Consider the following 27522-nt stretch of genomic DNA (forward strand, 5'->3'; position numbering starts at 1 on the left):
TGAAGGAGAAGGAGCAATGAGTTAGAATCAAACAGTGCATAAACTGTAGGAACATGTCTAGATGAATGCTAGGAGGAATTACCACAATAAACAGCTGTCAAAGAGAGTGAACCTGGAGAGGGAAAAAAGAAAGGAATAACAGGTGTCAGTCCTGCACAGAAAACTGCAGGGCAAGATGGAGGTCTATGGGCAACCCCTGGTCTAGAAAATCTCAAGAAACTTTACTTTGATGTATCAATAATATGGGAGTACGTGCTTCTAATTCTCAACTAGGAATTACTTTGCCTCCAGTAATTTAGAAATATACTAATTTTGGTCAGAGGCCACACCTGACCAGTGACTGAAACCGAAATATGGACCACTAGTGAAGCACATAGTGTATGACAAACGCTATGGATGGAGCATGTTAATTCCTTTTGAATATGAAGGCTATTAAATGCCTTGAGAAAGCTCTTTGGCCAGAGTGAGATACGGCGGCTGTTCAATCCATACATAAATAATATAATAATGAATTAAATCATATGCTGAGCACTGTTTTACTGCAGCGATTAATCCTATTTTACTACCAATTGAGTAGTAAGCCACCACACCCAACTGTGGGGCAGACACCACCTAAGGGAACCATCAAACAGCCATGTCTTGAATTCTTCGTATAGTGAGGTCACTCGTCTCCAAGGCAGAGTGGATCTTAAAGAGAGGAAAATGGTTTCTTATTCAAGACAGGAAGAACTGAATAAGGCCCAGAGTCATCTCCGAGGAACCAGCAATCATAAGGAAAAAATAAGTAAGATGGCTAAGTTCAGAGCACTGAGGAGATTACATAAGAGGATGACCTATGAGCTTCCACAGACAGACAGGAAACAAACTGCTTCTTAGTACAGGATCTAATCAAACAAGGACTAGCAGGATACGGTGCTGAATAAGATACACCATTACTTCTCACTCACCATTTTCCAGCAGGTAGCTGCAGGAAGACAGACAAGGAAACTTCTGCCTCTGTGGAAGACCTCTCTAAAGACATAGATGACATCTCACTTGTGTTTTTCAATAGTCAGAACACTTTCTGCAATTTGACCCACAGGATTACAGGAACTATACTCTTGACATTGATGCCTAGGCCCCCACCGCCAGACACTTACACTTCCAAATCCAGACCGACCCGAAAACCGCCAGATAACTACACTTCCAAATCCAGACCGACCCGACAACCACCCTCTGTGGCACCCTCATCTACAGACCCCCCCAGACACCACCCCCCTGTTCAGCGAAGTCCTTCCCAACCTCATAGTTCCCCACACCCTCATCTCAACAAATAACATCCTCCCGCTTACCTTAACTTTCATCTCGGCAACCACAACGACCCTAACACCTCATCCCTCTTGGAGACCCTCACCAACCTTGGACTCAAACAAATGGTCAACATCCACACACACTCAGCAGGAGACACGCTGATCAGTCTTCTCAGCAGGAAACAATATCTCCCTCACACACTTCGGAACACCATTGGACGGACCAACACTGCGTCCACTTCTCATTCACCAAGACCACTGTATGCCACCACGCCCTCCGCCCCTCACCCCCAAAGAAACTGAAGAAAGGTTACCGAAGCCCAGCTCACTGATGCACTCAGCCGTTTCCCACCAATGGACACCACGGACGCTAACGCCTCGGCCCACAACCTTCACCACTGGATCACCGACTGCACCAGCACCATATCGCCTTAAAGAAAACTGACAGCAATCAGCACCACAGGAAACCCAGTTGGTTCTTGTCCGATCTCCAAGAATAAAAGCGCACCTGCATGACGAGTAGAATGAAAGTGTAGAAACAGAAAGAGCACGACAGACCGCAAAGCCTACAAAGATGAAGTCACCTCACACCACCAGCGCATTAGATCTTCCAGAAAGTCAGCCATTCAGGAGAGCATCAACCGTAATGCACACAACAGCAAGGAGCTCTTCACCATAGTTAAGGAATTCATGAATCCAGGCATGGACACCACAGACATCCACCCCTCGGGACCTCTGCAACAACCTTGCCACCTTTTTTCACGGAAGAATCCAGGACATCTTTGAAGGATTCGAGAGCCAAGACCTCCCAGCACCTCCACGAACCCCAATCTTCAGCCGACCCTGAGCCACTGGACCCTCATTACCATGGAAGACACCCAAAGACTCATGAGCTCTATCCACTCAGAGGCACCCTCAGACCCATGCACACACTACATCTCTAACTGAGCCAGGGCCACCATTGTTCCCGAACTGTGCCAGACAATCAACGTCTCCATTGAGACTGGAACCTACCCGGACAAGTGAAAACATGCGGATATCAACCCTCTACTGAAGAAACCCTCAGCTGACCCAAGAGATATGAAAAACTACAGGCCAATCTTATTGCTAACCTTCCCAGCCAAGGTAATCAAAAAAGCTATCAACACGCAGCTCATGGAGTTCCTCGAGACAAACCCCATCCCAGACCCCTCTCAATCTGGATTCAGGAGCAACCATAGCACTGAAAATGCTCTCCTTGCAGCAATGGATGACATCTGCACCATACTGAACCACGGAGAAACAGCTGCCCTCATCCTCCTCGACCTCTCTGCCGCTTTCGAAACCGCCTCCCACACAACCTTACGCACCAGACTACAGAGACGCAGGCATCTGTGGCAAGGCAATGGGGTAGATCTGCTCCTTCCTCACTGGTAGAACCCAGAGAGTCAGACTCCCACCATTCACCTCAGAACCAACACAAACCAGTTGTGGAGTCCCCCGGGGCTCCTCCCTGATTTTCACCCTCTTTAATATTTACAAAGCCACGCTGACCAAGATTGTCAGACACCACGGCCTCAACATCGTCTCCTACCCAGACAAGACACAGCTAATTCTATCCCTTACTGGCGAACCATCAACAGCCAAGAGCAACTTCCGCAACAGAATGACTGCAGTCGCCAAGTGGATGAAAGACAGCTGCCTCAAGCTCAACTCAGACAATACAGAGATCCTCATCCTGGGCCCCACAACGATCATCTGAGATGACTCCTGGTGGCCAACTGCCCTTGGAACCAACCCTGCTCCCACGACCACGCACGTAACATCATTCTTGACTCCTCGCTGTCCTTGGACCACCAAATCAATACCGTCTCATTGTTGTGCTTCCACACACTTGGCCTGCTCCGGAAGATCTTCAAGTGGATCCCCCATCAAAACAAGAAGGACAGTCACCCACACACTCGTCAGCAGCAAACTAGACTATGGCAACACACTCTATGCCAGCACCACAAAGAAACTTCAAACAAGACTCCAGAGAATACATAACGCAGCGGCCAGACTCATTGTGGACTTCCTCCACAACAGTCACATTTCCACCCACCTGAGAAACCTGCACTGGCTCCCCATCAACAAACGCATCACCTTCAAACTCCGGACACATGCTTATAAGGCCCTGCACAACATCGGACCAGCCTACCTTAACCACCACCTATCCTTCTACGTTCCCTCCAGACAACTCCGCTCTGCTAAACTGGCCCTCGCCACCACATCTAGAATCAGGAAGCACACAGCAGGAGGTGGATCCTTCTTCTACCTCGCCACGCAGACCTGCCACTCCACCTCAGGCAGTCCCCCGCCCTGAATCAGTTCAAGAAGGACCTCAAGACCTGGCTCTTTGACTGATTAGGGCACCCTCACCAGTGCCTTGAGACCCCACGGGTGAGAAGTTGCACTATACAAATAACTGATTGATCAACTGATTGACAAGAAGTGAAGGAAGAAAAAGTAATCTTGAACAATGTGGCAGATTACTTGGATATAAATCAAGCCCTATGAATAACAACAACGCACTATAACATCACTAACAATATTCCACTTCAATATATAAAGGCAACAGGATCACTCAGCTCAAGGTATTGGTTGATCACTCCACAGCTTAATGTCCATGCTCTCCAGTGCAACGTCGAAGACCAGGGCATTGACTGCTTGCAAAACCTTGATCTAATAAAGCTTTAAGAAAGTGGAACATTTGTGAAAGTATGCACAATTAGGCTATAGTTTGCTCTTTGAGTGGGCAAGGAACTCTCTGTTCGTTCATTTGTAACATTTACTTCTTACAGTCGTGGACACTAGACGTTGCCTTAAGCTAATTTATCTGCCATATAATAAAATGAGGGAAACAATGGTCAACATGATCAATTACACACAGTGCTAGACTACCCACTGAGGGTCGGAAACAAATGGAGCATCAAAAGATATGCTATGGAAGAAATTAATGACTCTCAACTCACTGACATTTTGCCATGACTTTTGACTTTTCCAGGGCCATTGAGTTTTACGGTAGCCCAAGTTATGGGGTTCATTTAACGCTTCCTCCAATCAATTAACCCTTAAAAACATTTCAACCTTTTTGGTGCAATTTTACTGTTTACTGCTGACCTTGTCAATGGTAAACACTGAGAAGCACACCAGTCTGGTTATCAAGCAGCAAAATTGGGAATTTGTTTTTGAGAAGTTAGAGCTTACTGCAATGTTCTGGTTTGTGAGAATCAAATAAAAATAAACTGTGTTTGCAAATGTTGACCAGGTTGGTTGTGCAGCAGTAGTTTCTGTATCTGATCTACTGTGAGTCTCAAAGCTGCACTCGTCGGCAAACTATGGCATGATAGTTGGTGCGGAAAAAACAAATTTCAAACAATCTATTAAAAAATAAAGGCTATTGATAGGTTGATCATAGATAAATATCTTCAGCACTACAAAGCTGCTTGAATTAAATGCACACGTTTTTTCTAAAAACACATCTATACCACTCTGGTTGTGGTGACTACTCCCAATATAGTAAACTGCTTAATTGCCATCAAGCATAGCAAAAATGCACATTTAAAAACACCTCCACATATTGATTATCTCTGCATTCAAAATTCTCATGTTTTCGTTTCCACTTTCATATTCTTTGCCTTTTAGGTCTCGCCTAAGATAGCACATGCACTGCCTGTTGCAAGATATACTGATATCTGACAGTGGGGATAGAGATGGCCAGCTCCTTGCCATTGGTTGGCGTTATTGCTACTCATTTGTTTGCTTATTATTCATCACATTCTGTAGGCTTTACTTCCTCTTCTTGTGTTTCCCCACCCTGGAGCATGGATGCATTAGTTATGCCCTTCCACTGCTCATTTTTCCGGGTGCTACTTTTTTTATTTCTATTTGAGAGCGTGTGTGTTTTCCAGTTGTACCCTTAGTGGATTTCTCACCACTCCATTTTCTTCTCTCTCTCTCTCGCTGAGTTGCCATTCTTGCTTCCTCACCACCCCCCACCCTTTGCCTGTGTGGCACCCCAGGTGCTGCCATCCACCCTCCAATATGAGTGTGCTACCCACCCCTGCCCACTCACTTTCCATTGTCGGTTTGCTCCCCCAATGTCTCTCGCTCACCCCCTGCGGTCAACTTTCTGTCTGATCCCCTCCCGCCTGCCCTCCATTTTCAGCTTGCTTCCAAAACCTCTCTCACCCACCCTCTATAGTCAGCTTGTTTCCCCAGCCCTCTCAGTGCTGAGGTGCCCCCTCAAACCACTCCTGAGTTTGATTGTTTAAAAGTGCATGATCTGGTCAAGTCATACTGCTTTTTAAAAATATATATTTTTAGCCATACTGCACAAAAGCCACACTGCTGTACAGTAAGGATCAAATTATTGCCAAAGCCAATAGTTCTCTCAGACGAGATCTATTGGCTCTGGCAATTCATTTTGTATCAAATACCTTTCTTCCATTTTTGCCTTCAGCTTGGGCATAAAGATAATTGTTCCCTCAATGCATTTCAAATGCATTATCAGATCTTGCTCAGGAGATTTGTAGATTCATCTACTTGATTCAGTATTTTACCTTCTGTATGAAAACATTTGGGTGCAACTGTTTGAAAGCAGGTTTATGTGCATGTTGACGTTTTTAGACAGATATTTAGAAAAATATTTATGTTAGGTCGAGCTTATGGCAGCTGTTTTTTTTCAACAGATCCTTTGGCAGTCTTTGTTTTTTCAGTCAATGTTCTTACATGCTACCAGCATGGTGAAGATGCAGCATGTTAATGCTCATTCACTATTTGCCCAGGCTTTTGAAACTGCCAGCCAGTCCTCCACCCAATGATAAATACTGTTACGTTGGTCAGACAGGGCATCTGTCCCTCGTTTTGGATCATAGAATCATTTCACATAAGTCACCAAGGGAGTCAGTTACTGCTTAGAAAATTAACTAATAATAACAGATTCTTAATTAGTACATAAATAACGTGCCTAAATTTACAGTTGAACATTTTAAAACGTACTATAAATGTCAAGGAATTTGAAAATGAAGGCTAACAATTAAATTAGTATCCTCAGATTGATTTGTGGGAGCAGTCAGTGCAGGTGCATGAAACAGAATATAGTATTGACAATGTGTGGCCGCAAATGAACTTAGAAAAGCTCCAACCTTTGTACTGAAATCAAAATTAGTATTTTTTTATTTTATTTGCAAATTAAGTTAATGTTTTGTCATTTGTATATGTGTTTGATGGAATGCTTGTTTCTGTATTTTGTTTGCATACTGTTTTGCAATTCAAATTATCCACAATGTTTAGGCCTGGGTCCCCAGTTCCAAGTAGTGACTCAGAGGGGGGGTCCCAAGATTCCAATAATGATTCAGTGGGGTTACCTAGTTTCCAGTAATTATAAAGTGGGGGGTCCACAGAAGTGTAAAGTTTGGGAACCACTGGCATAAACTATCAGAATAACCTAAGTCACATTGAGCATATATTAAATTTGAGCCAGCGACAAACAGGTCAAAAGTTTTTCCACCCTGCAAAAAATATAGTGGCATTCGGCTATGAATGGTGCCAAACATACTGGCTGAATTAATCATTTTATGTATTTTACAAACATTTATTTCAATAATCCCTCATATAGAGCTCCATGATCAAACTCACAGTGTCTCCAATTTTGAGATCCCCACATTTTCTGAGCCCAGGATGTGAGAGTCCATCTTGACACGTGGCTGTGAATCCCAAGCTGATATCATCCGGGCTGTCTCCTACGGTTAGTTCCACCTTAGACCGAATATTCTATAAAACATCAGAAGAGAGAACGAAATATGAAGAAAAGAAGGAACTTCAAGAGTATTCATATTCCACAGTTCAACATCTGAGAAGATCAGTGCTTGTTTAATTTATCTGAGCAATTCACCTACCTTTCTTAATTAAAGATTTTACTTTTACTAGATGTAGGAAAGTGAAGTATTATATGGTGTGGGGGGTTAGTCCTCATTGTGTAATACTATCACAATACTCCTAAAATGGTCCTTGGATTCACACTAGTAAATCCTTAGCTCAATCCTGGTAGTGTGGCAAAGAGCAGTCAGTCTTTACTTAGAGTAATGTGTTAAGCATTTCAGAGCACCAACATGGACGATAAGTAATTGACATGACTAGAAAGAAATCCAACACCAATTTAAACAAATATAGCTTATTTTTATATAAGCCTTATCACCAAAATGAATAGAATTAGATAAGTATAACCAGAGTTATGGATTTAAGAAGCAATATTAAATCACAACATAACTAGCATTTACACATTAAAGCCTATGGGAGAAATGCTACTAGCTGCAAAACACACTTAGAAAGTGAGTCGCCTGAAACCCTTTCGGGGTTAAGTTTGCAGAGACCCTAAGACCAGATCATAACAGTCAGTGAAGTTTTACCTGGCCTGTGGCCTCTGGGTGCAGAGTTGTCATGGCTGTCCATGGTGCTGAACACGACTTGCGTTAAAGTCAATAGCAGGGAGCCACTGGTGAAATTCAACCACTTGGGGATCGTGCTGCAGGGAACCCTTGCAGGATTAAGATTGTGCAGGTCCCAGGACTAGGCCAAAGCAGTCAGGTCACTTCACCCTGGTCCGTGGGGTCCAGGTGCAGAGCTCTCCTGGCTTTCCATGGTGCTGAACGGGAATCACGCTAGTGCTGACTTTACTGCTTGCACGATGTCGCTGACAAAGATGCTAAATGTCAGCTGGGGCTGGGTTACAGTTGTCAGCTGCAGGCTGCACGCTGCGCCCTTTACCTCAGGCATCAAGTGTGGAGGTCGGTTACCGGACTGGAAACCTAACAAGCCCTGTCACCGGTAAGGGTGCAGGATTCCTTGGAGAACTTCCCAGGGACCAAGGGAGCAGTGCAATGGCCTGAAACTTTGAGGCAGGCTGGACTACGACTCTCAGAAGACACTGACATCCCAAAGCAGGCCTGACGGCTGGTGAAGATTCGTAATCTGCAGTTGTTTTTACCTGCAGTTTGCAGGGGACTAGTGCTACTAGTCCAAGGAAGAATGAAGGTGCTTCTGGCTTCCACAGGTGTCCCTCTGGTTGGGAGTGATGAGTTTCAGCTAAGGATGAAAGTTGATCACACAGTTCCCAGTCTGTTGCCTTAGGGACAGCATTTCCCTCTTTTGCTGTGGAGCACGGAGTAGAGTCAGGTTGTCAGTGATGCAGAGCTTCTCTTGGTCCTTCTTTGAAGTTGGTCGGTCAGATCTGAAGTTCTGGTGTCGGGGTGCCCCTTAAATCTTGGATTTAGGTGAGTTAGAGGTGTGGAGACTAGTGGTCAATAGGCAGCTAGTTCCTACAGCTAATCCGCCTCTAAGGTGACCACAACCAGTGGAACAGGTCACTAGGTCACTTTAGCTATCCAGAACCCTCTATTCTGCCACTCCTAAGATGGCAGAAATCAAAATTTAGTGCGTAAACTGGGCTGCTCACCCTAAAGCTGTGGTCAGAGGGAATGCACATTCCTGCATACCCAGTTTACCACCTTCCATAAGCAAATATGCTGGGGCAGAGGAAGGGCTAGAGGACAGCACTGATGGTTACCAGGGGCAGTGGAGACTTTGAAGTTCACAGCGCTGCTGGCTCTATATTCATTAGCCCGGTTAGGGAGCGGGAGGTGTGACCTCCTTCGTGCCTCTGCCTTTTGTTTCTGACTTCTGGGAATGCCCAGGATACCTGGCAGGAGGTCAGAAACCTGTCTTGGCAGCAGCAAGTGTGGTCCGCTCGTCCAGAGCACATAGAAGGGTGGCAAACAGGTGGGTAATTTCTAGTGTGCCACCTGGGTGTATACTAGCTGTTTCTCAACATGAGATTGTGTTGGGGGAGAGAAGGCAAGTTCTTTGACACCAAACTTGACATATCTAGGTTCCATAATGTAGCTAGCAGCCCTGGTCAACCTGGGCATAAGTCCCAGGTTATCATATGTACCAGCCTACACTTATAGTACCTTAATGGAAAGGATGCTATAGAGATGCAAACGTTCATGTTTATAGGTCTGCAACTTAAATATAATGCACCCGGACTCCTGGGTTGCAGAGGTCTACCTTACGGGTGTCTGACATATATGTAAGGCAGTGCATGGGCCTGGCCACAAATGGTGAGGGCATAGTCGAACTTAAGCAGTTTGCACTGCTCTGGCAGTCTGCAATGGCAGATCTGCCACCAGTACTTTGGGGGTGGCACAAGCTCATGCTGCAATCCTGGAGACCCCTTTGTCACCTATGCTGCCCTGGGTACCCTGGATATCCTCTACTTGGACCTTATAAGAGGTAAAGTCTTGCCAAGTAGATAATTATCAAGTCGACATAACAATTTAGGGAGAGAGTACAGGCACTGGGGCCTGGTTATCATGCTTCTACTGCACTAACAGAGTCATATACATCAGCAAAGGGGTTAAAAATGGGGGGTGACCATACATAAAAGGGCACTTTCCTACACTGGATTTTCTTCATACTTTTTTCATAAGTTGTCTGGAATTTCTAAATTAATGATAACAAATGCTTCAAAGAGATCATTACTTTATTTCATTTACTAATTGCCTCATGCCACCATTGGCTGTACCATTCTGCAATTTTTTATGTGAATGTGGAGCACAGAGATCTCACATTTCTTGTAACACTCACAAAGAAGAATATTTAATAGTGTATTTTTTATTGAAGTAGTTTCGGTTAATTTGGCCTATGTATTAAATTGGAATATGATATATTAGAAATATGTGATAAATATTTGACAGAAGAGAGGTTATGAAGTAAATGCAAGACACATTGCCTCATAGACTTTGAGAACAGCACTGTCCTTGAACCACCCATTGTTTGGACGTGCCACGAACATGCAGATTTTCTAGTGCCATGCGTGCCCACAGTACACTATACACAGGGTACCTTGGAACTGATAAACCCACGTGCCTACAATATCCTGTCAGGGCATGTTAAAAAGAGTTATGATATAATGAGGAAGGCCACCCAATCTTATTAAGGTGATGGTAGCACCCAGGTCTTCAGCAATTTTCACATTTTATGTAGATTGAACTATTGATTAAGATGCAGCGGGAGGTAATTTCCATTATTGGTGAATACCATGAAGAATCCGCTACCACCCACCGTCTTTCAATGAAACTTGGGAATGACAAAAGAAATTTATTTTTGGGCTTCTACAAAGACCTGAGAAATCATCAAATGCGATGGTTTAATGGAGACTGGCTGGAAGTAACGATAGCTTTGTGCACAAAACACCATGCAAGCAAGCCAAGGCCAGCAAGATATAGGGGGTTATTCTAACTTTGGAGGAGTGTTAATCCGTCCCAAAAGTGACGGTAAAGTGACGGATATACCACCAGCCGTATTACGAGTTCCATAGGATATAATGGACTCGTAATACGGCTCGTGGTAAATCCGTCACTTTACCGTCACTTTTGGGACGGATTAACACCTCCTCCAAAGTTAGAATAACCCCCATAATGTCTAGTGCTAAGCTCTAAATCCAGTCTTGCAGCAGAGTTCTGGACTAACTGCAATTTATGGACCTGATATGATGGAAGGTCAAGGTAAATAGAGTTGCAGTAATCCAGTTGAGCTGAAAGAAATGTGTTCATGAAATGAACTGTGTGGGAGAAGGAAAAAAGCCAAAGAACGCGCTTTAGAAAGTGCAGTTGAAAAATACAGGATTTAACTGTGCTAATCTGATCGGTCACAGTCAGTGAAGAGCTGATTTTTATGCCCACATTTTGTTTTACTCAGCACAGAAGTAGGCATAGGACCCAGTGAAAAGGGCAAAGGGAGCCCCAATGTGGTGGCAGCTTAAGTGGCCGGAGAATTTCTGTCTTGTAATCACTGAACTTTAAATGATTGAAGCTTGTCTATTGTTGGACCACAGAAAGCCACTCAAAGAGTTGGTCAGCAAAGAAGCAAGCATGCCATGTTAACTTTAAAATAATTTGGGTGGCATCTATGTAGAGGAAACGTCTAAACCCATAGAAATTGAATTAGGTGTGCTAACAGGATCCCGTATGCACTGAACAACAATGGTGAGAAAATAGAACATACTTGAACTCAACATGAACGCGGTTTGACTGACAAATCCAACAGGGGAAGTGAAATCTGAAAATATCATGTTAACAAGAGATCTGAAAATCATGAGAAAGCTAGATCTTTTATTCCTGCGTCAGAGGCCCTGGTCAGAAGAATTTTAAGGATCACAAAATCACATACCCACAAAAGGTCTAGTAAGATCAAGGAGGAGCAAAATTGTCTGAACTCATCTTTTGAATGTGGGATAGAGAATCTGTTTGGACTGATAGAATAACAATAGAAGCAGGGGGCTGAAAAAGTTGATTCTGTAGAGTCATGCATAGAAGAGATGTTATTTATTATAAAGCTAGATTAAGGTTACACTCATCTATTGAACTGTCAACGCCCACCTCCCATAGATGGATCCCTCAGTTGGTAACTGAAAAGACTGCTGCTGTCAGATTAGGAACATTAAAGATCTTGTGTAAGTAAAACATAAGTTTAGCCTTCCTAGTCCCACGTTTATTGACATAGTAATTTTTGCCATTCCACTTTAACACTGAAACATATTCTCTTCACTAGCTTTGTTCAATAACATGAAGTGAGCGATTGTGCACTGCTAGGTCCTGGCAAAACAATGTGCAGAGTGGAGGATCTTTTTGTTTGGGTTTATTTATCTACATAATTTGCTACCTACCTAGGCGCAATTTTATCAGTTCTGATTTGCGGTTTATTCTCTAGTCTAGAAAAAGTGTATTTTCACACACCGTGTGCCAAATGGCATGCATGGGTTAGTAGGAGTCTCCTTCAACTCTTCTGATAAAGTAAACCATGCACAGGTGCCCATGAGCCAAAAAAATCAAATTTGTTGCTCGACTTTTGCCAAGTGGTAAACACTAAGGGGGTCATTCTGACCTCGGCGGTAAAAGGCGCTTACCGCCGGTCATAAGACCGCCATTACACTGCCGCGGCCGCGGTAAACCGCCACGGTCATTCTGACCCACAATTGCCAAACCGCCAAAAACCCGACCTCCACTGAAGTCCGCCACATCAGACGTCAGCGATAAACTGGAGATGACCAAACCTCCACCGTCACGCCAACACAAACACGCCCATGCCATTCCGACCCACGAATCCACGCGGCGGTCTTTCAACCGCGGTATTCCATTGGCGGTACACACCGCCGCGGTCAAAATACACACACCTTTACAAAACACAACCACATTGGACAATTTGAAACACACACACCTGATACACATACAAACACCACTCCCACACACCCAATACAATATAAAACACACACCCACATCACCCACAAACCCCCACAAATCGAAATTCAGAGACAAGGCGCAATACACAGAGAGAGAGCACAGGGAACGCAAACCACAACACACACAGGAACCCAACCTCATCACCCACACCACATCTACGCACAAAACACCACACACCACCACACTCAGCACCACAAACACCACCCCACACCTCATCCACACCACCCCATGGCACCCCAAAGACACCCCAGGTTCTCGGACCAAGAACTCAGGGTCATGGTGGAGGAAATAATTAGGGTAGAGCCCCAGCTCTTCGGCACACAGGTGCAGCACACCACAATAGCCAGGAAGGCGGAGCTATGGCAAAGGATCGTCGACAGGGTCAACGCTGTGGGACAGCATCCCAGAAATCGGGAAGACATCTGAAAGCGCTGGAACGACCTACGGGGGAAGGTGCGGTCGATGGTGTCAAGACACAACATCGCTGTGCAGAAGACTGGCGGCGGACCCCCACCCACTCCACCCGAATTCACAGCATGGGAGCAAGAGGTCTTTAACATCCTGCATCCTGAGGGCCTCGCTGGAGTAGGCGGAGGAATGGACTCTGGTAAGTCAAATCTCAACTACTTCACCCCCCCAACCACCAGCATGCCAACCCACACCCCCACCCTCACCCCCAACCCCCCAGCACACATCCTCCCTGCTAATTTCTCACCAGCACAACCCACCCAACCCAACACCAACCCCTGAATGCCAACACAAACCATGGACACCCATCACCTAAGCATGACCACTGCACATACCCATCCCCCCCCACAAACCACCCTCACAACTCCTTCCACAAGGGACTGCCAGCACTGGGGGACAAGGACACCCACAAATCGCACGCCATGGCACACACAGAAGCAATAACCATACTCTTTTACCCCTGCAGGGCCCGAACGCCAACACACCGGCCAGGAGGGTCCAGATTTGTCCATCCCACCCCCAGAACAGGCCCCCAGTGATGACAGCAGCTCTGTCGACCTAGAACCTGATGACCAGCCCGGACCATCGGGGACCTCTGGATAGTCGGTTACCCTCAGCCAGCCACAGGCCACAGCAGACCTACCCCCCTCTGGAAACACCAGCACAGCACCCACCCAGCGGGCCCATGCCTCTGTCTCCAGGACAGGTCAAGCAGCGGTGTGTCTACCAGTACAGGGCACCCAGGGTAACCCACAACCCCAACAACAACAGGGACCTGGGGGCAGTGGTAGTGGGCACACCGTCCAGGGGACAGAGGCCCAGGAACAAAGGGGAACTGGGAGGGCTGCTGTGCGACAGAGGGAGGACAGGCCTAGGGAACCCACTGTCCAAGAGGCCCTCACCACCATCATGGGAGCGTACCACCACTCCCAAGAGACGATGGCGACGGTCCTGGCCAGGTTGCAGGAGATCCTGCTTCTGCATGAGCAACAGAATATGGGGTTCCGGGAAGAACTGCGCAGCATCAGTTCCGCAATGGGTACAATGGTGGTGGCACTCAACCAGATTGTCACCACTTTGCGGGTCCATGTGGCCCCCCAAAGGGCCCCTGCCACTAGCATGAGGAAGAACAGCCCACCACCTCTGCCGGCGCTAGTGGTCAGGATGCCCCGACACAACAGCAACGGCCCACCCGGACCCCACCCCCTGCAGAACAAGAACCACCCCGCAAGAAAGGCCTGAGATCTAGGAAGAAGACAGAGTAGGATGTCAAGACCCCCGCCATGCACGGATACCCCCGGATGTCATCCCACTGTCCCACTTGTTCACCCTGTCCAACCTTGAACTGCCCCTGCTCCACCTTCCACAGGCATATGGACAATGCACCTGTAGGAACGAAAGTCTGGACTCTGTCATGGACATGTCTCCACCATCACCCATTACCCTTTTTGAACTATACACCTATTTTTAAACTTCAATAAACACAATTATTGCACAAAAACCAACTGGAGTCTGCTATCTATTTATTTAAATCCAAATGTATTCGATATAACCAACAAAACATTTCTATTTACATTGTGATGACAACATACCAGTGTCACACAGCGGTAGTCCATGGGGAAATAAACCAGAGGGCACTCCGTGGGGATCAGATCACTGAAATAGGAAGTGAAATACACAACTAAGTTACCATACATTGGGGTGAAAGGTCAGACAGTAGAGAGCCACTACAGTTACAGATATAATACAATGCAGGAGTAGATTCTTACCTGTGTGTTACTGGAAATACTGCAGTATCACTCTGTCCCTGTTGTCTGTGTCGTCCTCTTCGTCTTCCTCCTCTTCACTCTCCGCAGGCTCCACAGCGGCCACAACACCACCATCTGGACCATCCTCCTGCAGGAAAGGCACCTGGCGTCGCAAAGCCAGGTTGTGAAGCATGCAGCAGGCCACGATGATATGACACACCTTCTTTGGTGAGTACATTAGGGATCCACCAGTCATATGCAGGCACCTAAACCTGGCCTTCAGGAGGCCGAAGGTCCGCTCAATCACCCTCCTAGTACGCCCATGGGCCTCATTGTACTGTTCCTCTGCCCTGGTCCTGGGATTCCTCACTGGGGTCAATAGCCAAGGCAGGTTTGGGTAACCAGAGTCACCAATTAGCCACACACGGTGTCTCTGTAGCTGTTCCATCACATAAGGGATGCTGCTATTTCGCATGACGTACGCGTCATGCACTGACCCTGGGAACTTGGCATTTAAATGGGAGATGTACTGGTCAGCCAAACAGACCACCTGGACATTCATCGAATGATAATTTTTTCGGTTCCTGTACACCTGTTCATTGTCTTTTGGGGGAACCAAAGCCACATGGGTACCATCAATGGCACCAATGATATTGGGAATGTGTCCAAGGACATAGAAATCACCCTTCACTGTAGGCAAGTCACCCACCTCAGGGAAAATGATGTAGCTCCGCATGTATTTCATCAGGGCAGACAACACTCTGGACAACACCTTTGAAAACATAGGCTGAGACATCCCAGATGAAATGGCCACTGTAGTTTGAAATGATCCACTGGCCAAAAAATGCAGTACTGACAGCACCTGCACTAGAGGCGGAATCCCTGTGGGTTGGCGGATGGGTGACATCAGGTCTGGCTCCAGCTGGGCACACAGTTCCTGTATAGTGGCACGGTTGAGTCTGTAGGTGGGTATGACATGTCTTTCTTCCATTGTCGACAGGTCCACCAGCGGTCTGTACACGGGAACATTCCTCCGTCTCCTCGCAAGTCCCAGCGGACGGTGCCTAGGAAGGACAACATGGAGCACAGAGTCAAGCAACCCACAGGTAAGTGCCCACAGCATGCACATAACACGAATCTCTCGGGATTGAATGGCTAGTATGAATGTCGGTGCAAGGCCTAGCCATGTGTGACGCAGTAGGAATTAAGCCATGTGGGCCCTTGAAATGGCGGCTGCCTGACCTGTGAAGTGTGACAATGTGAAGTGAGGTCATTGCGCTGGCGTGGCACACCGTGGCGGTAGGCGGTCGCAGTCCGCGGCGCAAAGCCGCATTGGACAACATTGAACCCTATGGGTTTCAGGAGCCAATGGCGATGAGCGCCGGCGGTCGCGGTACGCACCGCCGCGGCCGTAACCGCCATTTTCTCTATGCTTAATCACACGAGACCTGAGCATCCACAGGAGAGGACCCATACTGCAAGTGCTGCTGTGACCTCGGTCTGGAAGTGACAATGGCTGCTGCGACTGGGGAAAGGGCCCCCGCCTTCACTTCAGAAGAGTTGGAGAAGCTCGTGGACGGGGTCCTCCCCCAGTATGCGCTACTCTACGGTCCTCCAGACCAACAGGTGAGTACACGGGGGGCAATGCATAGTGGGTATGCCTGTGATGAGTGGTGAGGATGTACGATGGAGGGGAGGGCAGCGAATGATGAATGCATGGCACGACAGATGAGAGCATGTGCCACAGGTCAAGTTTGGGGAGGGGGGCCACTCACATCGAGCATGCAGAAAAGTGATGATGTTTCTCTTCCCCCCCTGTACATGTCACATAGGTCAGCGCCCATCAGAAGATCAACATTTGGCGTGCCATCGCCAAGGACGTCCGGGCCCTGGGGGTCCACAACAGACGGGGCACCCACTGCCGCAAGAGGTGGGAGGACATCCGCCGCGGGAGCAGGAAGACCGCCGAGGCTCTGCTGGGGATGGCCTCCCAACCTAGGAGGGGTGCCAGTCGTACCTTGACCCCCCTGATGTCCCGGATTCTGGCGGTGGCCTACCCCGATTTAGATGAGCGTTTGAGGACCTCACAGCAGACACAAGGGGGTGAGTACCAGCACATTCAGCTATTTAGCGCGCAGTGGAGGTGCCTGGGTGGGGGAGGAGGGCTGTGCGTATCCCTAGGCCAGGGCGATTTCAGTAGGATAGGCCCCTCCGTGAGGTATGGTCCTGTGCCCCCGCCCCCCACCTCAGTAGGGTGCCTAGTAACGCGATTCATGGACCTGTGTATTCTGTGTGGGCAGTTGTCGCCCATAGGCTTGTAGGGCATGTCCCATGGAATGAGTTGTGTACCCCAAGTGCGCAGCGTAGTGCAGGGGGCTTCTGTGTCTGTCCTCTCCGCCAACGGTGTCCCCAATGCATGCACTCAACTTGTCTTTATGTTTTCCACCCCCCCCCCCATTTTCTTTGTTTTTCTGTGAATGTGTGCATTAGCATCATCAGGCGGAGGAGAAGTGGCATCGGCGCAGGAGGGAGCTGCATCTCACATGGCCCCGGAGGGCCATGCAACGGACTCCGACATGACCAGTGAGACGGAGGGTGAGGGGGGCTCCACCACGGGGACCCGTGCAGACGTCAGTGACACCGACACGTCCTCGAATGGGAGCTCCCTTGCGGTGGCGGCAACATCCGTGCCCACCGATACTACAGGTACAGCCGCCACCCAGCGAACCAGCACCGCCCTCCCAGCAGCCCCTCGGCCTTCGGCCCGTGCCCGCACGGCCAGGAAGCCAGCCATCTCCTTCGCCCCAGGCACCTCAGGCCCTGCCCCAGTCACCCCTGCTGCCCTCAGTGAGGAGGTCATTGACCTCCTGAGGACCATCATTGTTGGGCAGTCTACCCTTTTGAATGCCATCCAGGGTGTGGAGAGGGAGGTGCATCAAAGCAATGCATACCTGGAGGGCCTTCATTCGGGTCAGGCTGCCCATCAGCGATCGTTCAACGCTCTGGCCTCAGCACTGACGGCAGCAATTGTCCCTGTCTCCAGCCTCCCTCTTCTAACTCCCTCCACCCAGTCCCACTCCCCTGTTCCTCTGCCTATCCCATCCACACCTACAGACCAGCCTGCACACACCTCAACACCCAAGGGAAGCTCATCCAGACATAAGCACCACAGAACACACAAGCATTCACCCAAGCAACATACAGATGCAAACATGCCAACAGCCACTACCTCCTCTGTGTCCCCCACCTCCTCGTCTCCCTCCTCCCTCCCTGTGACATCTCCACTCACACCTGCAAGCACACCACCATCAGCCATTACACCCATCACCAGCACACCCTCCAGTACAGTCCGCACACGTGCAGTCACCACCCCCACTGCCATGTACACGTCCCCTGTGTCCTCTCCCAGTGTGTCTGTCACCCCCGCTTCCAAACCACACAAACGCAGGCAGGCACCCAAACAACAGCCATCCACCTCACGTCAGCCTCCAGCCCAAGCACCTGCACCCAAAGACAGCACACTTGACTCTCCTACAACCACATCCTCTTCCTCCACTCCCATACCCACTCCAGCTACCCTTCCCATGGCTCCTAAAAAAAATGTCCTCTCTAAAGTGGACCTCTTTTCCTCACCTGACCCACCCCCTCCATCTGGTAAGAGTTCCACAAACACCTCAGCCACCACTAGCCCAGCAACTCCCAAGAACGTCGTGTCTGGTTTTTGGAGTCCGCCCTTTCCTTGGGCTGGGACATCGTCCAGCAGCAAAGGCACAGCCAGCCCCCCCCTTGGGAAGAGGAGCAAAAAGCTGAAGGCCAGGCGCGGCAGGCCTGATACGCCTGCCCCAAGGAGGGTAGCCTTGCACCGTCACCTGCCACATCGGGTAGGGGAGCCAAGGGCCACGGAGAGTCTGCCAAGGAGGCCAAGGGCAGCAAAACTCAAAAGGCAGGGAGCAGCCGACCTGGCCATGAGGGCCCCACCAGCCCCATTCCGGGGGTATCGGAAGAGACCCAGAGACCCAGGACTCCATCACAAGAGGGCCCCGCAACGGAAAGGTCCGATGCTGACTGAGCGGCAAGTATTGGCCAGGTGTGGTTCACTCGAAACACAAGACAGGCACCGCTGAACAAGGGCCGCCGTGAGAAGCACCGCTGAACAAGGGCCCCGCCGTGAGAAGCACCGCTGAACAAGGGCCCCGCCGTGAGAAGCACCGCTGAACAGGGACCGCCGTGAGAAGCACCGCTGAACAAGGGCCAACGTGAGACGCACCGCTGAACAAGGGCCGCCGTGAGAAGCACCGCTGAACAGGGACCGCCGTGAGAGGCACCGCTGAACAGGGCCCCGCCGTGAGAGGCACCGCTGAACAGGGCCCCGCCGTGAGAGGCACCGCTGAACAGGGCCCCGCCGTGAGAAGCGCCGCTGAACAGGGCCCCGCCGTGAGAGGCACCGCTGAACAGGGCCCCGCCGTGAGAAGCGCCGCTGAACAGGGACCGCCGTGAGAGGCGCCGCTGAACAGGGACCGCCGTGAGAGGCACCGCTGAACAGGGACCGCCGTGAGAGGCACCGCTGAACAGGGCCCCGCCGTGAGAGGCACCGCTGAACAGGGCAACGCCGTGAGAGGCACCGCTGAACAGGGCAACGCCGTGAGAGGCACCGCTGAACAGGGACCGCCGTGAGAGGCACCGCTGAACAGGGCCCCGCCGTGAGAGGCACCGCTGAACAGGGCCCCGCCGTGAGAAGCACCGCTAAACAGGGCCCCGCCGTGAGAGGCACTGCTGAACAAGGGCCGCCATGAGAAGCACCGCTCCGCTGGGCCCTTCCTGTCAAGCACCGCTCCGCTGGGCCCTTCATCTCAAGCACCGCTCCGCTGGGCCCTTCCTGTCAAGCACTGCTCCGCTGGGCCCTTCCTGTCAAGCACCGCTGGCCCATTGGCAGTCCTGGTTCTGTGTCGGGCAGGGCTTCACGAGGCACTCTGCCCACCATGCCTCCTCCATGACCAGTGGACTCTGTTATCCACCTGATGGACTGTGGCTTTGCACTCCCCAGGATGGCACAGTGGGCAACCCACCCACTGTATAGACTTGAGAGACTGTGGATTTGCACTCCCCAGGATGGCACAGTGGGCAAGCCACCCACTGTAGAGACTTGTGAGACAGTGGCTTTGCACTCCCCAGGATGGCACAGTGGGCATGGAGGCCCTTCGTGGATCTGGCGTCGTGGACTCATGTGGCTGAGCTGCCCCCCCTTCCCTTCCCCCTGAGGTGCCTGTTTTTAATTTTTTAGATGCCCCAGCAGTGTTCTCTCCAATGGACTCGATCTCGTGTGTGGGCTTTGCCCATGTGTTGCTGAACATTGGCCCACGGACATTTGTACTTTGCATAACTGTGCCGGACTTTTGCTACTTGTATGGATATGGTTCTAGATGTGTAATAATTCTTTATATGTTGCTAAGAACGCTATATTTTATTGTTGCAATAATATAGTTCTAATTTTACAATGATTGCCTTTTGTCTTTGCTTTTTTTTGTGGGGGTTTGGGGGTGTCACTCTGACTTTTTAATCTGCATTGGTGTGTAGGTATATCGGTGGGGGTGAGGGTGGGGGTGGGTGTGTGGCGTATGTGTGTGCCCGTAACCTTTCCTCCTCCCCCCTTCCCTGTGTCGTAGGTGCAGTACTCACCGTTGTCGTCTGCGGCGAGGTTCGTGATCCTGGAAGAAGAGCAGGAAGGCAATGGCTGGGAGGATGTGGAGTTCCGGTTCCATGCTGTCCCGATTCCGCGTGGAGTGTGTCGAGGTGAGCGTTTTCCATTGGAAATGTCTGTTTCCGCCGTGTTTCTATCGGCGGGGCTCCCGCCCCGGAAAAGGTGGCGGATTGGTGAGTCGTGATAGTGTGGGCGGTACATTGTCTGCCGCCTGCCTGTTGGCGGTGACCGCCGCGCTGTTTGTTTGTCCCGCCGTGGCGGTCGGAGTGTTAAAGTGGCGGTCTGTGTTGGCGGTTCCCACCAGGGTCAGAATTCCATTTTTTTGACCGCCTGCCTGTTGGCGGGTTGGCCGCCGCTTTCACCCCGACCGCCAGGGTCAGAATGACCCCCTAAGTCCTAAAGGAGTAAAGCAAGGGCATTCACAAACTTGGTTCTAGAGGCTGATGTAAAAAAAGACCCGCGTAAGAGGGTACCGGAAACGAGGTCTGGGATGGTTTTTATTTTTACATACAATGCTGTCTCCAGATATATAACAGAGTGCCTACTAAATTACTGATGAATATTATATTACAATGTTATGTTGGTGTTTGCATGATCTACAAGTACCACTCTAAATACGAACAATGTTTAAAGTGCGTTACTTAGCTGATCTTAACTAAATACTATGGATAATAAAATAAATGTGGTCCAGGATCATGACCTCTGCACCTTACACAGTTACTTGTAGGTCACACAGCCTGGTCACAACAATCATGAGAACAACAGCTGATCTGTCCTGGTACATCAAAAAAGCACGGCACATACATACTGAATTTTGCGGCATATGGCTGTGTCCAGGGCATTACCTGATGCTCCATTACAAAGTATGATACCGGCAAGGGGACTACAGCAATTAAAAGCGCTGACGACTAGGGTTTGTGCCAACGTTTGTCTCAACTTTAGAATCATATACTCTCCCGACCTTGATCATTTTAAGGCTCCTGTATTTGCTAGATCTAGGACTAGGTGGTAAAAACTTGCGCTCGAAGATCAAGTGTGACATGCATAACGAGACTGATACGCTTTAGAGTACTCTGATCATGTAGTCAGCAACGGAAGCAAAATATATGTTCTATGCACGTCTTTCTTAGTCGTTCACCATAAAAAAACACAGAAATTGTAGATCCGTGTTGTGCTTTCAATCTTGACTCGACCTTGACATGTTCTCTCTCAGTTGCGGCCCAGTGCTCGTGTTTATAAGGATTGTGTTGACACCGACCGTTCAATTTAACATCACGGCCATCGCATCGATAAACAAAACACATTCTGGACACACTGGATATTATAAACATATTAGTAGTCTGCTCAGACCATAAAAGCTCAGAGAAAAACAGCTTTGTGTGAAGCAATGTTCTGCCAAATTAATTAGGAATTCCCCACAGCAGGCAGCACCCTGTGATGAGCGGATCGAAACAATCCATCCAGAAAGCGTCAAATAAAGAACGCGCCAAAATGAAAAGAAACGCAAGACCCCCATCTTTAGTGGGGCCTGCCCTTCTCGGCTACCCAATGGGCTCCGACTGCCAGCTGACATTGGGGCATTTGCTGTACACGCTCTACAGCAAAGGAGCGCTGCTCGCGGTTCAACACACTCCAAGAACAGTACATTCCGGAACACCCTCGATAACAGAAGCTGGAGTTCAAAACTGGGAAGCATGTAGGGCTGGCACATTTCCCTGGGAAAATACTGGCCATTTGTTCAGGTTTTACCATCCTGCAAAGGCTGGGACATGGTACTTAAATACAACGCTCCATAAAATAGGTGCTTTAATATTTAACATGGGCTTTCTGTCTTTGTTTTCATTACCAGTCAGGGATCCTTGAGGCACCTCTAGAGCAAAATTTTAACGGTTTTTTTCTTACATTTGACATAGAGGTATGTGCTGATAAAGGGGAAATACCAGATTTAAGTGATATTTCTCATTTTTGCGACGTCTGAGACGTTAAAATACGGGCCATGCCAGTAATAAACCGGCCAATCAGAAACCCTTCATGGATCGTGCAAAATTGCGTATACGGTTTTGAAGTCGTGAAAATAGTCACATTTTATTATGCAGCTGGAAAATAGCAATAAAAACAATATTTCTGCTCTGACAGTAATTCACTACGATAATGAGGTAATGAATATAAAGATACTCTACTCTCCTAACAGTCAATCCTCCAAGGCGTAATAACCCTCCCAGCCACAAGGCCTCACAGCCATGCCACCTAACCTCTTGGCCCCAATCCGCTGGACAGTACTGTCTGACAGGCAGGGCACAAGTCCTAAAAAAGAAGTGGGTGACTATCCAAGTTAGGATGTATGCAAGTGACGTCATAGCACATGACATCACAGACTTATGTTTAGGAGTTCTATCACAAACACATTTCAGTGCATTGCTATATTTAAGAAGTGAGATTTTTTTGCACTGGGGGCTGTGCAAAAAAAGTTACGCAACCTCGACACAAAACTGGGCCTCAATTTATACATTTATTTTTTTTAAACTCTGCCACAAAGAAATTGGCAAAAAGGAGAAATTTGGAAGTAAATAATTTCTGCATAATTGGTTGCAAAGTCTGCATTTTTTAAAATAGCTTATGGGGTTAATGCATCTGCTGCAGAGATCTTTGAGTACCCAGTAAATAATAATACTGGTAAGATAACTCTGGAGGTTAACACATTTGCTGCAGAGATGTGTGCTTTGTCTAGTCCCAGTTTTGAATCAAAGCAACATTGAGGGTTAATGTGTCTCCTGTAAAGCACATCATGTATTATGCAGTGATGGAATTTAATTTTATATAGATAGGTAAGTGGGTTACTGTTTGTAACACAAAGATACTTTTGTAACTTGCAGATCACAACTTGTAATTTTTCTAATATAGCACAGGGAGCTATGAAGGACATGTGATTCCTACACCTTGTAACTCTCACTGTATTATGTAACACATCCTGTACGCTGATTTACACACATATTATGTACTGTCAATGTATAATGTTTACCTATGATGTAAAGCGCTGGAACACCCTGCATTGGGGTGAGTTGCACTATAAAAGAAATAAAGCAAAATAGAAGTATTTAAATTATTGGAGTGAATACTGGGATAGACCATCACACCAGGCCTTCTTACAGGATATGCACATCTCTCATAAAACCATGCCTCTCTTAAGTACTTGTGAAGGGATAACAAGCTGTGTGCCTTTGTTTATTAGGTCAAGCGCACAAACTCTCTGGCCAGTTGTAATCTATCTGTGAGCTTTTAACTTCGCCCACTGCACACACATCACGATCACTCGTTCATGGGCTTGTTTTTCAAAAATCCTTTTCGGTCATTGATAAATGTTTTACGTTTGTCCTTCCTTGAGGCAGTTTTGTTCCCGCCCTGGCCATCGACCCTGTTACATGGATAATTGCACGTTTGCCGATATGTCTGACTGCAAGCAAAACTTGCTTTCCTTTTGTGCCTCTCCTTCGTGCTCTGTATCGGGTTGCTTATGTCAACTGTTTTACTTTTAATTTCCAATTTATGTGGCAAGAAAAGTCAAGTTATGTCAACTGTTTTACTTTTTATTTCCAATTTATGTGGCAAGAAAAGTCCAGTTAGGAATTTACAATGCTAATAGCTCTAACTCGGGCAAAAGCGAGACCCATTGCTTTGCAAATACTTGTTATTCTGTTGCAGTTAGATGGAAGGCCCCAAACAGCTCCCAGCCAGGTTTATCAACAAAAGGAGGTCTGATGGCCCCTTAATTTCGGCCTTTGTCCTGAGGCAGCAGAAATTTTACATAGGAAAGCCCCCTCCTGTCCTGCATGTTGCTGCTAGAACGAATGAAAGCACATGACATGCAGGCACTGATGAAAGTGTCCAGCTCAACCGGGACACATTCATCATATTTTGCCAAGATCCAACTTTGTGGTAGGGTGGACGGCGTTCACCATGTAAAAATAGTGGGTGGACAGTTCCCTGTTGACAGGCACATAGGGTGGGTAATGTGGGGGTAAACTAAGCTTGCCTATCTGCCTCACAAACCCTCCTCCAAAGACACTGGAACAGGGGTAGGCATGGAGGAATGGGCGGAATTCCCCGACACTGCTTTGATAATATGCCTTCAGCTCTGATCTTGCTCGAGAAACCAATCAAAACTAGATTCACATTCCTTGTGTTATAATTCTGGAATTTGTTTGTTCCAGGTCCGCCTCTGGCAGTCTTTTGGAACCGTGGCTGTTTGAGTTGGCATAGAGTATAGGGAAGCCTAATGACCTGCTGTAGGTGCATAGTTTTGTATGCCTTGATGATTTCTAAGTTGTGTGTGGGTGAGTAAAATACATTACATGGGCAGGGAACCATAGTATTGCGAGTGACTGCTGATGGAATTGTGTTTTGAGTAGAAATTCCAGTTGCCACTTGTAGCGCGGATTGTGAGTTGAGTAGGTTGGTGCATGTGGCGGGTGCTAGATCTGTTTGTTGTACAAATGTTTATCGACTGGTGCAATTTGCAAGCTTAAATGCATTCATAAGGAGGACCAGTTCACCTGGTACAGCCCGTACACTGACATTAGATTAATACGTCTGATGCAACTGTGTGCCTGCTAGGTGAGTTGAATACAAGTTAGGCAGGTGAGATGTTGGTAGGAAGATCATCTGTCTTTTGTCTGGTACTTAATTGATTTTTATAAAACAGTGGGTGTTGCTACTACGTGCGGTGTCTGAACATCAGCAGAGTAAGCCTTTGCACAATGCACACTTAGCTATAATGTGATATATTCTGTGTGTTCATGTTAGCATCGATCAGCACACTTTGGTATTGTTGTAAGAGTTGAGGTATTTGGCCACAAGTGTATCGGTTTGCGGTAGGAGTGTGAGGAGTGTGGGGTAAAGCGAAGTGAAGGTCAGCAGAAGACTCATGTGCCTTACCTTTGAAGCCCTAAGGAAGCCTTTGCGATGTAGTAAGGTGAGAGGCGGTAAAACAAAATGTGTGACTGTCGCAAGAAGAATGCAGCACTTGAAAACCAGGAAATACACCAGATACCACTATTCACAAAGTACACTTGCGAGTCGGTCACCAGAAGTGTGGCTACCTTGTTTGAGCAATCGAAATGATATTGTTTAAAAGATGAACCTGCCTTTTGCGTTTATCCATATGGTCACAGACTGCAATAGTGTGATTTTACACAAATATTTCTTTAATAATATACAGGCTGCACTAAGGATGAATGTTTTCACTGACATTTGCACGAAATGACAAATGTCAATTGACTTTTACACAAACTGACTGACTAAAATCTACATTTTGCGATAGTCATTGCTATGTTCTCTGGTCCAAATCTGCATCAGTGCAACCTCTCTGTAATCGTTAAGTGTTGATGCAATCTCTGTAATCAGGCTCCTTACCCTCACGACACACCTTTTGTAATACGAATACAATTATGGGTTCCTCTTTGTATAAACACTTGGTGTGTATTGTATTGTTTTCTAATTGAAACTGTACAGCAGAGTGCATGTCATGGCTAGCCATGATACCCATCAGCTTATTCCCGGCGTGAAAAGAGCGAGCGACCTCCGCCTGCAGGTGAAGACACATCACAAAGGCATCTTGTAATTTTGAGCACCACAGACAGCCTTCAGGGAAGGCCAGATGGAGCCGACTAAGGAGACCAAAACATGTAAATAAACACGCGCTTTAAGCCAAGTAAAGGGAACTGAACCTTACGTTGTAGGCGTTAATTATCAGCTGGAGAATATTTCTGGAGTCTTTATCCAGGATCTCCACTGTTGTTCCGGGTATCAGGGACGTAAAATTCTAAAAAAATAAAACAACAAATATGTATATGTATATATGAATTTTGAAAAATGATTTACTTGCATACACTCAGTTGTCTCAAAGAAAAATCAAAAGTAAAAAATGGAGCACAAATTGAGAAACAGTGACTTTATTCTATACAAACGATCACAGGAAAAATGTGGCAATGGAAGGTGTCTTATGGGACTGGATTTTACATAAGATTTGCCAAATACGTGGCAAAGAAGCTAAATTAGAAATTATATCTTACTACTTTGACAGACATCAAAACACAAAACATGCCTCTGCTATAGAAAATACTCAGCGGTCTAAAACAGAATGCTATACAAACTCACCAGGTCACAATCAAATAGTTATTTACTGCCAATTAATGATTTAATTCTACACGGAGGCCCATGATCACTTTTGCTACTGATGATTTTCTAACTCGCACATTACATTTTTTGTGTAAAACGTATACAATGTTGCACCACGCAAAGAAATGCTTTCTGGTACACATTTCTTGTAAGAAAATCGATGGCTTTTAAATTCTGCAAAACCCAGTTTGGTTTGCTTTTCAATCCGGTTTTGGGTTTTACCCTATATTGAGACTATAGGGCCTCTGTTAGTACTGCTTTTCCAAGAAAAAGCAATGCAGAGACGTATTTATATTGCGCATGTCTCTCTAGGAATCACTATAAGAGTGAATTCATTAGGCTTTCGGAAGAGATGCAAAATGTTCTGGATTATTCCAACCAATGTCTGCGAGCATCTTGAAGTAGCTCTTATTGAGACAAAACTGTTCATGATATAAACAAGAATATGAATGATTAGAGAGACAAAACTTTTATGTATCATGCAAGATACTTCCCATTAGAGTGGCAAACCGCATGTTTTTAGGACCAAGCCTGCAAGTGCATGTACTAGCTTATGAGTCTCGCTTGCAAGACTGTTGTGGACATTAAAGTGCTTGGAGCCCGACTATCTCTGACCATTTATTGGCTTGCGTGACAATCTTTTTTACAGCCTCATAATTCGTCGCTTCAGGCCTCGCATAATTTCCATTCCTGTCTGTGGAGCAGGGACCAAGCACCTATTGATTCAACTTAATCAGTGCCCGTCTGCTGCTCCCGACATGATTAAGGTACTATTTTGTTCTTTTTAACTTCTAGTGCCCTGCAAACAGGAGGCTTGTGACTGGCAA

The 27522-nt window shown here is 47.4% G+C and overlaps 1 protein-coding gene across 2 annotated transcripts in view; it reads right to left on the reverse strand.

Moving 5' to 3' along the window:
- The window catches only part of ITGB5 (integrin subunit beta 5), a 626222-nt gene that overhangs the window by 204067 nt on the left and 394633 nt on the right, over positions 1–27522 (reverse strand). For both annotated transcript variants that reach the window (XM_069224638.1, XM_069224637.1), the window contains exons 8-9: positions 26250–26339; positions 6948–7082 (exon numbers count right to left, since the gene is read on the reverse strand). In XM_069224638.1, coding sequence (XP_069080739.1) covers positions 6948–7082; positions 26250–26339 — 225 coding nt within the window. The remainder of the gene's footprint in view (positions 1–6947; positions 7083–26249; positions 26340–27522) is intronic.

The sequence above is a fragment of the Pleurodeles waltl genome, chromosome 3_1 (assembly GCF_031143425.1).
Source record: "Pleurodeles waltl isolate 20211129_DDA chromosome 3_1, aPleWal1.hap1.20221129, whole genome shotgun sequence".
Lineage (NCBI taxonomy): Eukaryota > Metazoa > Chordata > Amphibia > Caudata > Salamandridae > Pleurodeles > Pleurodeles waltl.